Here is a 15,154-nt window from a genome sequence, read left to right on the forward strand (position 1 = left end):
CAGTCGCTGAGGGAAGGCCGCTTGCCTGTCCAGTGGAAATCGTCGGTAGTTGTGCCAATTTTCAAAAAAGGCTCAAGGTACCAAGCCCTTAATTATCGCCCTATTAGCCTGACCTCAGTAACATGCAAGTGTCTAGAGCGAATAATCGCCCGCCACCTGACAGACTACCTCGAGAGCAACAATATCTTGTCTGACCACCAATTCGGGTTTCGTGCAGGTCGCTCAACCATGGACCAACTACTGCTGGTTTACGATGACGTTTCCAGACACCTTGACAGGGGCGACACCGTTGACGTCATCATGTTTGACTTCTCCAAGGCCTTCGACGTAGTATCTCACCCTATTCTGCTCACCAAGTTACATTTGCTAGGGATCAATACCCCCCTCATCCGCTGGATCGAGGACTTTCTTGTTGGTCGCCGCATGTCAGTCCAGGTAAAGGGAAAGACAAGCAGCCAGCGCAACGTCTCGAGTGGCGTACCCCAGGGTTCTGTCCTCGGACCAATTCTTTTTCTTATTTTCGTCAACCATGTCGCAAGTAACCTCCTCTGTCAGTATAAAATATTTGCAGATGACCTGAAGATCTACATGACAATACGCCACGACAGTCCAGCTAACTACTGTCGTGATTCACAGGCTTGTCAGAAGGACATAACGATGCTACAACGCACGGCAGAGTCCTGGTGTCTCTACTTAAATCTGAAAAAATGTGTGGTCATCCGCTTTCAAAGAAGGTCCCATGTCCTACCTCCCCCGTCCTATCACTTAGACCAAACATCGATTCAGGTCGTGAAATCCCACACTGATCTCGGGGTTCTTATTGATTCTGACCTAAAGTTTCACCAGCATGTGGCTTTGACAGTGCAAAAGGCTGCTGGCCTTACCCAAAACTTGTTAAGGTCAACTGTCTGCAGATCCCCTGATTTCATGCTCACTTTATTCAACACTCATGTAAGACCCATCATGGAATACTGCTCATGTGTATGGCACACTGCGTATATAGGGGACGTGCGCCTCCTCGAATCTGTTCAACGCCGTTGGACTAAAAAGATCTTAGGCATGGGAGAGCTTGATTATAAATCCCGGCTTAGGGCTCTGAACCAGTACTCGGTCCAGGGCAGACTTCTACGTGCCGATCTGATTCAATATTGGAAGATTTTCCACGCAAAGTGTTGTATAGATGCCACTACCATGTTCGAACTTGATCCCTCGTCTAGTACCAGAGGCCACATGTTCAAAATCCGCCACACTCGAGCACAAACTGATGTCAGGACCAGGTCCTTCAGCAAGCGTTGTATCACCGCTTGGAACGCACTCCCTGACCAGGTCGTAGGTGAATCCGACCTGAGCAGGTTCAAGGCCATGTTGGCTGACTCGATGGGTGATGCCTTGTTCTCTTATCATATGTGATGGCTATTGCGTTGACCTGTTTCCCCTAATTTGTGTTTGCATTATTGTATACGATCTTTTATTGTATGTATCATGAAACTATAGCAAAATTCGTGTTTGTCACTATGCAGGCTCTTGTTCCCGGCTTGGCAGCACCCCCTTGTGGTGTCTCCGCCGGGCGAGCCCTACGTTCGCGGGTTCCTTCCTCACGTATCCTATGCACATCCTCTATGCTGTACTCTGGAAGGCAGGGAACCCCCAACAGGTGAGTTGAACAGGTGAGTCTTATCTTAAGCCATTGCAGTCTTCCTTTCATTTCACCTGTTAGGAGGCTTTCCTTCTTATGTGATTCAATGTGGTGATTTCAATTTCAATTTCGGTCCCTTCTCTGGTTTAAAGTTCAAGTTGACCGTTGAGGTGCTTATTCATGTCATATTCTACATCGAATTTTTAAATAATTACATGCGTTGAATCAACCATTTTGGGTCAGACTATTGGGAGGATCTCATCCAGCCCTCAACAATTTTCTTTCAAAACACCAATCCATTTATTGAATGGGCAGCTGATTGTGACGCCTAGAACTTGCAGAAGAAAAGCCGTTTTCCTATCGCCATTTTCGAGTCAATTCTTCGCCCAATTTAATCAAATCACACTAATTCCTAGTGGAAAATGGAAGCCTTTTCTCTCTGATAGGTTGAAGCGATACCATACCGCAAGTACCGGCTTGTTATACCGTTTTTCACCCTTAGTAGCGGGTCTGCATTTATGCCCATATATGGTCATGAAAGGTCCATTTATTTACCAATCAATTTTTTATCTTCACCTCATAGTTTCCCCAACTGATATGTGATAATTGATATGCATTCATTGAATATTATTCTATCCTGATCCTGGCTTTCAAGAAAAGCTGCAAAAACAGTATCTTGTAGACCTAATTCTATGCATTTTAACATCAATGACCATATCAATATGATCAACTTCAAATACCTAGTTTAGAAAAACACCAGAGGTAAACCACACGCCAACTTGCCATTGACCTAACCATCCTGCGGCCTCCCCTCTTCCAGGATGTCTGAGAGCCAGGAATTTTGTCTGCGCTGGAATGACTTCCACAGCAGCTTCCACATGTCGCTGGAGGCGCTGCGTGGTGACGACTCATTCACAGATGTCACTCTCTCGTGCGGCGGGCACCTGTTCAAGGCACATAGGGTCATACTCTCAGCTTGTTCAGCACACTTCAAGGACATACTCAAGGTGAGCGTTATGCCTGTTGCCACTGGTTTTTGTTGCTATCATCTTCCAACCTTCTGAAGCTGCATTCAGCGGCCCAGACCAAGACACCTGTTCATACTCCGTATGAAAATTTCGGGCCTCTGGATGGATTCGGTCGCTAGCTGTGCGCACCACCATGAATATTACCGACCATGGGGTGTTAAAGGTCCAACTATTAGCAGCTTGAGTGTTAGTTGTTTGATATAAGCGGCTAGGAACTGTTGTGGTGCACCCCGTGCTATGGGCGTGTCCGTGGATGCCAAACCTCTTCAGCCGTTGATGTTCTTCTTCCCATTTATCATCACGTTTCACATAGTTTTTGTTGAGTCATACCTCTGCCATCTAACGCCCTATCACCGGCCCCCTGCCCGATGCGTTCCAACAGGAGTTCCCTGCCCCTGCCGAGTATCACCCGCCCGGTGCGTTCCAACAGGAGTTCCCTGCCCCTGCCGAGTATCACCCGCCCGGTGCGTTCCAACAGGAGTTCCCTGCCCCTACCGATTATCACCCGCCCGGTGCGTTCCAACAGGAGTTCCCTGCCCCTGCCGAGTATCACCTGCCCGGTGCGTTACAACAGGAGCTCCCTGCCCCTGCCGAGTATCACCCGCCCGGTGCGTTCCAACAGGAGTTCCCTGCCCCTGCCGAGTATCACCCGCCCGGTGCGTTCCAGCAGGAGCTCCCTGCCCCTGCCGAGTATCACCCGCCCGGTGCGTTCCAACAGGAGTTCCCTGCCCCTGCCGAGTATCACCCGCTCGGTGCGTTCCAACAGGAGTTCCCTGCCCCTGCCGAGTATCACCCGCCCGGTGCGTTCCAACAGGAGGTGCCGCCGCAGCAGCACCCGGTGATCGTCCTGCCCACCGTGGAGCGGGACGTGATGCGTGCCGTCCTCGAGTTCATCTACCGTGGCCAGGTGAACGTGCGCCAGGCGCGACTGGGCGCCTTCCTGCAGGTGGCTGAGACGTTCGCCATCCAAGGGCTGGCCGACGAACAGACCAAACGCAACTCGGTGAAGGTGGGTGATGTCGCACGGTGGGAGGCGCACTCGTGTTAGTGTCGGTACTGATTGGGGGGGGGGGAGGGGAGAGACTGGGCCACTGGGATGGTTATTGAGGAAGATGGTCGTGCAGTTAATGACGCATGGTGGTCAAAGTGGACAAGATAACGCTTTTCAGAAGAAAAAATGTCTGTTTTCGGTAACAGGAACATTGAAGATAATATGTATGTAAACTGATTAAGGTTGAAGTAATGTTAGGTATTTGTTGTTTTTATGACAGTCGATGAAAAAAAAAATGGTAGGTTTGTTTTTGCACGCTGACCGTCATGTGTCGCTGTGTTATATTTTTGTTTCGGTAACTTCAATTCCGTACTGTGACATATTCATGAGCCTGACCTAATCGTAACCTCACCCTGACCTGTTGCAGACCCCGGAGAGGTCCCGTTCGTCGGACGCCCCGTCTCACCAGCCCTCCTCCAAGCGGCGTCGCGCCGAGCCGCAGCCAGACCCTGGGCCGATGGGCGGCTCCGGTCCTCCTCCTCCCCCGCCGCCGCCGCAGCAGCAGCGCAGCGCCGACAGGACGATGGGCCTGGACCTACCTGTGAAGCCGGAGCCGGAGTCGATGCTGGACGAGCTGGAGGAGATGCTGGAGCCGCAGCCGGACCAGGCCGGACTGGAGGCGCTCTCGGAGGGTGAGAGAGCGGGGCTGAGAGGGCTGGGAGGGGCTGGAGCAGGGTGGTGGGAGGGGCTGAGATAAAATGTGCTGGTAGGGGCGGGAACAAAGAATGGGAAACAAATAGCATAGAACTTGAAAGAATGAGAAGAATGGAACGACGGTGGTGATCATCGTTATGGGCAAGGGTTGGTACTTTCGTCTGTTTGGCGCCAGCTGTGCAAATGTGTCTAGTGCCCACTTACCCTCGTTAAATATAAAACGCACCTGTACAGACCAGGCAATATGCCGATATGTGTCGCGTGCCATGTAACTATGTGAGATATATCGCCTGACCTGGCGTATTGGTTTCAGCGCATGGCCTAATGGCGGTCACACAAGAGGACAGCGGAGGATCACAAGCCAGTGAGTACAATGACGCCCTCCGCACGGTCTCCGGTGCACCAGAGTGCACCTGGTGCACTCTGGTGCCACTCTGGTGCCTCTGGTGCCTGGTGCCAAATGGTCCATTTCCCTGCCTCTCTAGCACAGCCTTCTATCCTTCCAGTGAGACTCTCTACCTGTTTATCTTATCATAGGTTTTCAATGGGTCACTAGCTCATTTTCTCAAAGCTTTCCTTTTTCTCTTATATTTCCTTTGTTTGTCTAGTTTGTCCTTGTACGGCTCTCGTGAGATTAAGCGGTAGGTTTTGCACTTTTATATTTCCGGTTATATCTCAGAAACTAATCGATCTACGATGTGTTGTGATGCGTGCTACTGAGCCGGCACGAGCTATGCCGGCGCAGTCAGCTGACAGCTGTTGCCAGCCGCCGCGGCGCCGGCCGGCGCCTGATGGTAGGCTGTGCCGCCCGGCAGCTTCCGGCGTCCTTGAGTAAAGAGTATTGTTGTGCAGTCGTCAGCCGGACTCAATACAGTTAACATCGGGAGTGCGCGTGTGCATCTGGGGCGGTGGAATCGCGACGATAATTAATTTGCTATCGAACCATTATTAACGTAGACTTAAATGTAAAACCATAACATGCCGCGGTCGCAGCGCCATTCGCTCGCGCGCTCCGGCGGCGAGCACGGACCGGACCCAGCGGAGGTCTGATGGAGGCAGACGTGTGTCGCTCGTCACAATGAAGACGCGAGCGGCATCTGCACCTGCTAGACAGAGAGTGGACCAGCAGCACCGAGACTGCATGATCCAAGGCCTGCACACGACGCGTGCTCCGCAGATCCAGATTCTGCTGCATCGGAGTGACGGTCGCAGGCAACAAACGACATGGACGCCAGATACAGGCGCTGAGGTGTCTGTTATCTCTCAGGAGGCAGCGAAGCAGATGGGCATCAACGTCAAGAAGCTGCAGGACAAAACGTGCTTCATCACGCCATGGGGCCGTTTCCGCTACAAACGTGCCGTCATGGGTCTGATCTCGTCAGGAGACGAGTACAACCGAAGAGGCGACGCTGCTCTCGGTGACATCCCTCAGACATGCAAAGTCGTAGACGATATTCTGGCGTACGACTCGAGCTACTCAGCTCACCTGGAGCACGTTTGGAACATCCTGCAGAGATGTGATGACCACGGGATGACTCTGAACCCAGACAAGTGCTCCTTCGCCGGGAATGAGGTGGAGTTCTGCGGATTCAAGATCAACCAGACAGGCTACACCGCAGACGACAAGAAGGTGCGAGCCATCGCGGAGTTTCCGCAGCCGGCGTACCTCACGGACCTCAGATCGTTTCTTGGTCTCGTGAACCAGCTGGGTGACTTCTCACCAGACGTCTCGGCCGCCGCCGAGCCTCTGAGACACCTCCTGCGACCGAAGAACGAGTGGGTGTGGACGCCGCTGCACTCCAAAGCCTTCAGTGATGTGAAGAAGGCGCTGGTCTCGCCACCAGTCCTCGACTTCTTTGACCCGCGGCGCCGGACAGTCCTGGAGACCGACGCCGCTCGCCTGCGAGGGCTGGGTTTCTGTCTGCGGCAACAGGATGCAGATGGACGATGGAAACTGATCCAGTGTGGGTCTCGTTTCCTGACCGATGTGGAGTCCCACTACGCCGTCTGCGAGATTGAGATGCTGGCAGTTGCATGGGCTTGTCGGAAGTGCAGCATGTACCTCTCGGGCATGCAGCAGTTCGAGGTGGTCACAGACCACCGACCGCTCGTTCCAGTGCTGAACTCCAAGAGCCTCGTCGACATCGACAACCCGCGACTGCAACGGCTACGGCAACGTCTCACGCCGTTCAACTTCGTCGCTGTCTGGCGGCAAGGGAAACTGCACGCGATCCCGGATGCGCTCTCCCGGGCACCGGTGGATACTCCGACTCCAGACGACGAAGAGGCGGAGAAGGAGGAAGCCCACCAGATCGCAAGCCTGATCGCCAGGATCACCACGGCTGATCCGACCGAGGAAGACTCACTGTTCCCGGACGCTACTCTGCAGAGGGTTCGGGCGGCGTCTGAGCGTGATGCAGAGCTCAGCGCCCTCCGAGACGTGGTCTTGGCTGGCTTTCCAGACCACAAGTCGCAGCTGGAGCCGACGCTGCGGCCCTACTGGACAGCTAGAGACCGTCTCACCGTGGACGGCAGCCTGTTGGTATGCGGGCAGCGACTCCTGATTCCCCAGAGTCTGCGTCGGGAGACGCTCGAGCGGCTTCACGCCAGCCATCAAGGTGTGGAGCGCACCAAGCGTCGGGCTAGACAAGTTGTCTACTGGCCCGGGCTTGACCAGGACATCGCTAACCTCGTCGCAGCGTGCAAGTCCTGCCAGATGTATCTTCCGAGCCAGCAAAAGGAGCCGCTAGTCTCCGAGGCGGTACCGACTCGAGTCTTTGAGGCCGTCTCAGCGGACTACTTTTCGTGGGCTGGTCGAACGTATCTCGTATACGTAGACCGCCTCTCTGGATGGCCGTTCGTCTTTCATTGCTCTGGAGAGACGTCGGCGAAGGACCTGGTGTCCAGCCTGAGGGTCGCCTTCGCGGCCACTGGGGCACCCAAGACTCTGCGAACGGACGGAGGGCCGCAGTTCGCAGCCCGTCACACCCGCGACTTTCTGCGACGGTGGGGAGTGACCCACGAGATCTCCACTCCGCATTTTCCTCAGTCGAACGGACATGCGGAATCTGCAGTGAAGGCAGTGAAGAGGCTCGTGCAGAAAGTCAGCGACCGAGGTAACATGGACAGCGACGCGTTCGCGCAAGGCCTCTTGGAGCTGCGGAACGCGCCTCGGGCCGATGGCCGCTCGCCGGCCCAGATTCTGTACGGTCACCCGCTGCGCTCTACCGTGCCAGCCCACCACCGAGCGTTTGCCGAGGTGTGGCAGCGCGCGGCGGAGGAGTGTGATGAGAGAGCAGCCGCTCTGAAGTCCCAGACCGCAGAGCGCTACGACGTGACCGCCCGCTCGCTGAGACCTCTGCGCATCGGTCAACAGGTTCTCCTGCAAGATCCGAAGACTGGTTTGTGGGACCGGACAGGCGTCGTCGTTGGCATCGGCAGCCGCCGAGATTACCTCGCTCGCCTGCCAAGCGGCCGCACCTACTGGCGGAATCGACGATACCTCCGCCCGCTGCGGCCGATGGTGACCACGTCACCCGATGGCAGCCAAGACGCCATCACCGAAGACGGCAACAGCGGCCGGGCCAGCGCCCGAACCAGGACCGCCGACAGCGGGACCCCAGCCGCTGACAAAGTCCCCCGCAGCCGCCCTGGCGGAGCGACCTCCGCGCCTGACGCCTCTGTGAGGCGCAGCAAACGACTTTGTCGACAGCCTAAGAGGCTGACTGTGACTTGGTCGGACCCAGTGTACGAGTTCGTGTAGCCATCGTGCGCTGACACGCGTTGGTGCGTTTGTGTTTGTCGGAGGCACCGTTTTTGTTCTTGAGACGTGTTGTCTCCCCCACGTCTGGGGGGAGGTGTTGTGATGCGTGCTACTGAGCCGGCACGAGCTATGCCGGCGCAGTCAGCTGACAGCTGTTGCCAGCCGCCGCGGCGCCGGCCGGCGCCTGATGGTAGGCTGTGCCGCCCGGCAGCTTCCGGCGTCCTTGAGTAAAGAGTATTGTTGTGCAGTCGTCAGCCGGACTCAATACAGTTAACATCGGGAGTGCGCGTGTGCATCTGGGGCGGTGGAATCGCGACGATAATTAATTTGCTATCGAACCATTATTAACGTAGACTTAAATGTAAAACCATAACACGATGAAGCCATTTTACATGATTATGGCCGGCTTGTTACCCAACAAGTCGATCGCATCTTCAACACTTAAAAGCTTAAGACGACGAAGATATAGCCTGAAGTACACTTAATTTTCTAGGTGCAAAACCTACCGCTAAAACCCGCGAGACCTGTACCTTGCCTTTATTTCCATCTCTCCTCTGTGCATAGACTTTCGGTTTTCCTGTCCGTCCACACTCCTCGGACATCTAGGATGCTTGTATGCAATGACCGGACGCACATCGGAAGCAACTACCTGAAAAAAAAACATATAATATTTTATCTTGGCGCACGTCTTTTCTAGGTTGTATTTCCTTTTTTATGTATTGGACGTGATTGAATGCTGTGTGACACGCTATCTGTTAGTTCTCAAGATAAACGGCACATTCTACGTAGGCTGAATTCTCAGAGCTCACGCTGCAAGCCAGCCGCGGGGGCGTAAGGTTTTGTTTATGTTCCAACTCGCGGTATGACGAGCGGGTTGGGTTTATCTGGGCACGGCCTGCCTGTCTGCAATGGACTTTTTGGTGGACCGGCCGCCTTCTCAAAGTTTTGTGTATATTTGCTAGCCGCTTGGGGATCTTAGACACTTGGAATAGTTTGAGCATTTCACGGGGATGATTTTTTGATAGAGAAAGGCCATAACTTGTGGCAAGCGCGACAAAATGTGACAGACGTATTTAATGCAGATGCTTGGAATGGAACGAAACTGGACATTAATGGCGAATAGCTGTGGCGAGAGTGATGGGAGACATGCGGTAGGGGAGGAGAGTGTCTCCCTGATCCCTTGGAGCATCGTGACGCCGTTAGCACTGGATCCACTGATCATGGTGCTTATTGAATTATCCATCCTGCCCTGGGATAAAATTGCCAGCCTAAGGCGTTCTTCCATTTATAGTCTGCTGAATCGGAGAGCGAACACGGATGCGATAGTCTTCGCTGTCGTTTATTGATTGGGATACCGCCGTGATAATGGGGCGCAGCTCGGTTCTTCTCGTGGTACCGGCTGTACTGGCGGGCGGGCTCAGCTCCCCGCTCCCGGCCCGGTGCCTCCGCCGCCGCCGCCGCCGTCGCCGCCGCCGTCCGGGCCGCTCTGACTCGCTGCTCGCCCGTGTTGCAGGCACGGACGGCCTGGCGGCGGCGATGGTGGCGGCGGTGGTGGCGCCGGCCGCCGGTCGGCCCGGCCTTCCGCCGCGCTCCCTGGTCAGAGAGTACTTCACCGGCAGCGGCCAGGACCGGCTGTGTCGGCTCTGCGGCCACGTCCTGCGGCTGAACCGGCAGCTCTCCACGTCGGGCATGTGGCGCCACATGCGCGTCCGCCACCCGGAGCTGGTGCAGCAGGCGGAGCCGGCGCCGTGCCGCTCGGAGTCGGCGGGCAGCCTGTGGGCCGCGCCGCCGGCGGAGGCCAGCACCGGTCCCGTGGCGCAGCGGGTCGAGGACAGCGCCGCCGTCCCCGACACCGACTGGTTCTTCAAGTCGTAGCGGCTCTCGGTCCGGACTGAACGTGAAGCGAAATGTTTATCAAGTTTTATATGCACAGAAGCACTACGGTCATTTGTATTAATAATTGGTAGCAGCTAAGCATGCAAGTTCGATGCTAGCTGGCTATACGGCGGCAGAGAATGGGTCTTTCTACCGAATAATGTATTTGTGTAGTATCGGCGTTTGTGGAGATAAAGCGCGGTGGTTTCTCAGGGTAATTAAGATCCAGCTTATCCGCGAGATATTTGGAAGAACGAGTTGGACAAGATATGAAAACGTTGGCTGTCGATGCTCGGCGTGGCATTTGTTGGAAAATTTACGTATTTCTGGCCAGTGACCAGCTCGTTCAGATCCTCTGTACTAATTGTGTCCCTGGACAAGCCCCCATCAGCTGACTGAAAAGCGAGCTACCAAAGAACGCGATGCATGTAGGACTCAAATTCAAATGGAATACAGAGCCTATGCTTATGACGTATGAGTTTCTGTTAGCGTAACCATCATCCAAGTATTTTGTACGTAGGCTTGTACGTTATTGCAATTGTAATTCCGAATCGTAGCGACTTTATCATATTCTTTGTTGAGTATTATCAAAGAAGTTTTGCGTAGCTGGTTCAATGGTATCGGTTCCAGATAACCCTGATATGCATGTCAAAGTTCGGTTCACCCATGTTTACAAAACAGATTGTAATTTATGCCTTTTCCTTATCACACATTGTCAGATTTGGCTCACAATGGGACCTTGTACCATTTTGGAAGACTTGCTGCTTGAATCTGATAATTAACAGACGGCCATTTACCTGTTATATCCGTGCCTTGGATGGGTACGGTACGATATGTCCTGTATACTCTGGCCATGGATGAGATAATAATCTCATGTGTTATCTCATCCATGCTCTGGCATTGCGTCAGCGTGTGCTGTCAATCGTCTCAATGGAAATCGTTGCGATAGTCTAAGCCCCCCCCCCCCCTGACACACACACACAACTCCCAATGGCGAAACTACGATCTATCATTTGATGGCAACTGTACAGACGCAGGAAGTCGTTCTGTGTGGTAGTTGTTGATCGTTTTACGTGCCTGAGGACGCATGAACCGTTCATATTGAGCCTGGAATACATGCGTGAAGTGCTGATTAAGAATTGATTTCGCATTGGTACGGGGGTGATAAGCTGCATATGCATTCTCTTTAACTTGGATAGGTACTTTTCTCCTCCTCCATTCAGGGACATTCTTATCTTAATTTTCATTTCGCCTTCCCTCGTTAAGCGCCTTCGTCCCCGCTCTCTCTCTCTCCCACTCACCACATTTCCACACTGCGTTGTGCGAGTCAGAAGACCCGTATCTGTGCCCCGAGAGAGTCCGTGCAGTAATTTGTACATCCCTGTCGCCCTATGCGCCTCCCCAGCTGGGAGTTCGCATTGGATGTCGGCTGGCGACCAAGGAGTTCGATTTCAGCAGTTGCGGGCTCCGTTGGTAATGGGCGACGATGGGAGTGATTACTGATTAGGCAGGTTGGGCGAGGCCGGTGCTTGGTCGTTGATTGGGCACTGAACAGTGGCAGGGTCAGATAGGGCGGTTTGGGGTAAGCATTGGTGATGGTCGGCGGGGTCAGTTCTTATCGGAGCGGGTAATGCGGATGGTGACTGCTTTATGCTAGATTTGAGTCGAAGAGATGGGAACTGGTGTTATCGTTAGCTTGCGTAGTCAGTCGGGCGGATGGAGACTGGCGCCAAGTTGTGTAGCTCAGTGTGGCAGAGTAGGGACTGGTGATATTGTTGGACTTGTCGGCCAGTCGGGGCGGGTGGCCGGCGCCGGTGCCGGTCGGCGGTCCGCGGCGGCGTCTGAGCTCAGTGCGGTCGGCCGTGTTTCAGACGCAGTGCCGGCGCCGCCGCGGCCGGCCCGGCCCGGCGCCCGGCCGCCCGTCTGGATGTACTACGTGCGTCTCTCGGACACCACCGCCTCGTGTCGGTTCTGCGGACGCGTCATCCGCGGCGCGCCCACCTCCAGCGGCAACTTCTGGGTGCACCTGAAGCGGCTGCACGCGGCCGACATTGCCGCGCTCGGCGGGCAGCACGCGGTGCTGGCGGGCTCCTGGCGAGAGGCGGCCGGCCGACGGCGCCCCGCGCCCGCTGACGAGCACAGGCTGGCCGCGCAGCGACGGAGCGCGGACGGTGACGGTGCCATGTGGATGGGGCAGTCGGAGCAGCCCGGCGCGGCGGAGACACCCTGGATGTCGCCACCGGAGCTGCCGCCGCCGGCTCTGCTCCCCCCGCCTGTGTCTCAGGAGGTTTCGCCACCGCTGACTCAAGAGGCCGTGCCGGCCTCCTCTCAGGCCCTGACGTGATCCTAGGGAACACTAACAGTGTCTGAGATCCGCTCCTTCCCTGCCCGATTTCTGGCAGTAGCGAGAACTCTCTCTCTGGCAGGGAAACTGTAGAGCGATACAACCGCTATTGGATGCACTGCCGATGTGGATGACGGTGCGGCAGCTTCAGTCAGTCACTCTGTGTGTGTTTGGCTGCTCCTCCTACTCTCGTGCCCCTGTCACTGCATGGAAGGTGCTTTGTTCGCACCCTGGCCGAGGCCTGATGGCTTCTTGCCCACCGAACCCACCGTGTAGATAGCTGGTTGCTTCGGGCTTGTGTTGTCGCTGAACTTCTGGTACTGAGCCGCCCACTCGTTAGATCTCTTCCCTGCCATTGTCAGGACGTCAGACAGTTGTTTTTTCCGAGGTCGTGTATCATTCTGCTGTAGGATGCTAGTCATCCATAGCTCAGGGAAACTCCGCTCCCTCTTCTGCCAAGGGAGTTGTCGCGCCTGTACTGTTTAGAGAGCTTCGCCAAGGCTGGTGCCAGCTTCATATATTTTCCATCATCGAATTGTACGACTTTTGTGGCTGTGCGTCCACATGCCATTATTTTCATCCTTTGGATTGTATTTAACTATGCATTGATGACTGGTACTGTATTGAGGCCGACGTGCGGGACAAGGTATGTAAATAGAAAGAGCGTGGACCTTGTTTGGTGTCTGGTAGCTGTAGTTGAGGTCACGCTCGCGAGTGAACACTTTTTAACTCAGTTGTTGGCTAGCAGTTAAATGCGTGAGATATAACTTATGCTCGAATTTGAACAGAGGTGATCAATTCATAGTCACAATAACTTTTCTCAGAATGATCAGTTTCAACGTCTCAAGTCACTATTTCGTACCCTTTGACCTTTACAATGTGTAATAGATCCGTAGATTTTGGTTCAAAGGTTTGCTCCCTCTCGCTCCGCCAGATGTCACTGCTGTAGGGTTTCCGTGGCACCCACCAGATGTCTCTGGCCTCGCTCTGTTGCAGTGGGTTTTCCGCCGCCGGTGCGTCAGCGCTCCCAGGTGTGGTCCTACTTCAACCCCCGAGCCGAGGGCCGACTCCAGTGCCAGATGTGCGCTGCCATCGTCGCCTACTCCAACAACTCAACGAGCAATCTGTGGGGACACCTGGGGCGCTACCACCAAGAGCTCTTCGCCACTCTCAAGTCCGAACGCTCCCGACAGGAGCGTCAGGAGACCGCTCCTGTCGGGAGCGTGCTCCTGACGCTCCTGTCGGGAGAACGACAGAACGCCCCTGTCTGAGATCGGCGGCCTCTAATCCTACCGATGCCTAGGGCGAGGTGCACCCGGTGTACTCTGCCGCGGCCGCGGGCGAGGCGCGCCTGGTGTACCCGGTCGGAGTCGTCCGGTCCACTGCTGCCTCCATGAGGCTATACCATTGGTGATGGATAGCATCGGGAATGGAGGAAATCTCCCTAATGTGAGCTGCTTGAGAGAATGATTTCCAAATCTCAGGAGAGATGGCGGCTCGTTGCGGTTCATTCACTGCGCCAGTTTAGTTGATGATGTGACGGCGGGGGCCAAGACTCATGAGTGCATGCGATTGGAAAGTGGACTTCCCCCGGAGCTGAGTATTCTCTATTTTCGCCGGCTCTCATGCCGACCTCTGGTTTGAAAGCATTTGCACGAATGGTGAATTCGTTGGCTAATTATATTTTGTTGATATGATAGCATATATTGTCTTATTTTTATTGTTTTTTAGGCATACATAATCGAATCTTCTCATGTTTTATTAGGTCATGGCATCCTGATGAGTGATGCAAGATTTACGAATGTGCATTTAGAATAAGGCCGAACTGACTGTTGATATTTTTCTTCGATGTATCATGCATAATACAGCATGTGCCTCTTAGTTTCGACCATGTCTAACTAATAAATCTACATTGCGAAGACGGAACCAAACCCGATAGTCTGTGAGTAATTTTGGTCACCAGAAAAGGGAAAGGCAGGATGTGGTGGGAACTATTCGAACGGCTTTTTATCTAGGAACGAATTCGGCAAATGTGTCAAAGCATCTAATATCTGTTCTACATACAGCGGGAGGTGCCTCGGTACTCAGGTCGATTAAATATGGGGTGGTGGAGACAGATAACTGTGAGTTTATTGCTCCTCCTTAGCTAGCCAGTTGGATGAAACCACCTGGGAACCATCGCCCATTACATCACTGCGCAATGGTTTTACGTGGGTGCCTATCCTTAGACAGCCAATACCAGTCCCGATCTCTACCCCTCTCCACGGCTGCCCGACAGTGCCATTCAGGTGACCTCGGGAGCCATCAGTGATTTCGCACGTGCTGCCCCGGCGGGTCAGTGCCTCCGTGACGCTGCATGCAAACGGCAGCTGAACGAATTCCGGCCTGCCACCGATCCGTTCAGGTCCAAAATCGAACATAATCGCAGTCTGGCAATTTGCCAATTGGCGCTTGCTGAATATCAATGTGGACGCTCTGGGAACGTGGCTAGGCTGAATTTCATCGGCACCGGTCCCGATCGCTCAGTCAGCATACGAGATGGGCGCTGGAGGGGTTAGGGCGGGTCGCTGGGAGGGACAGGGTGAGGGATCAGGGCCGCGCCTGACTGTAAATGCTCATTACTTGCAGATATCTCCCCAGTGTGAGCACTGAGTCGCCCTTGTCCCGGCACTCAATACCAGAGAACCGTGTTGTCAATGGAGATCTGATACGCGTGTCAATTACGTAAGATTCCCAGCGAGTTTGTCAATGCCAACAAAACTGCTGGTCTCTAACTCTATCACATCTGCGCAGTTTTCTCCGG

At 54.3% G+C, this 15,154-nt stretch overlaps 1 protein-coding gene across 11 annotated transcripts in view; it reads left to right on the forward strand.

Annotated features, from left to right (window-relative positions):
* LOC122379436 (broad-complex core protein isoforms 1/2/3/4/5-like) overlaps nucleotides 1–14,232 on the forward strand; it is a 55,733-nt gene extending 41,501 nt beyond the window's left edge. For 3 of the 11 annotated variants that reach the window (XM_043361663.1, XM_043361662.1, XM_043361664.1), the window contains 5 exons: nucleotides 2,457–2,643; nucleotides 3,479–3,673; nucleotides 4,083–4,347; nucleotides 4,683–4,733; nucleotides 9,646–11,146. In XM_043361663.1, the coding sequence (XP_043217598.1) occupies nucleotides 2,457–2,643; nucleotides 3,479–3,673; nucleotides 4,083–4,347; nucleotides 4,683–4,733; nucleotides 9,646–10,007 (1,060 nt within the window). In that variant the 3' untranslated portion in view covers nucleotides 10,008–11,146. Of the gene's footprint in view, nucleotides 1–2,456; nucleotides 2,644–3,478; nucleotides 3,674–4,082; nucleotides 4,348–4,682; nucleotides 4,734–9,645; nucleotides 11,147–11,878 lie in introns of those variants that run through there. The other 8 variants (XM_043361666.1, XM_043361667.1, XM_043361669.1 and 5 more) reach the window with 4 other exon arrangements.
* The last annotated feature ends 922 nt before the right edge of the window (nucleotides 14,233–15,154 follow it).

Source organism: Amphibalanus amphitrite, unplaced genomic scaffold, assembly GCF_019059575.1.
Source record: "Amphibalanus amphitrite isolate SeventyFive unplaced genomic scaffold, NRLGWU_Aamphi_draft 000078F_arrow, whole genome shotgun sequence".
Taxonomy (NCBI): domain Eukaryota; kingdom Metazoa; phylum Arthropoda; class Thecostraca; order Balanomorpha; family Balanidae; genus Amphibalanus; species Amphibalanus amphitrite.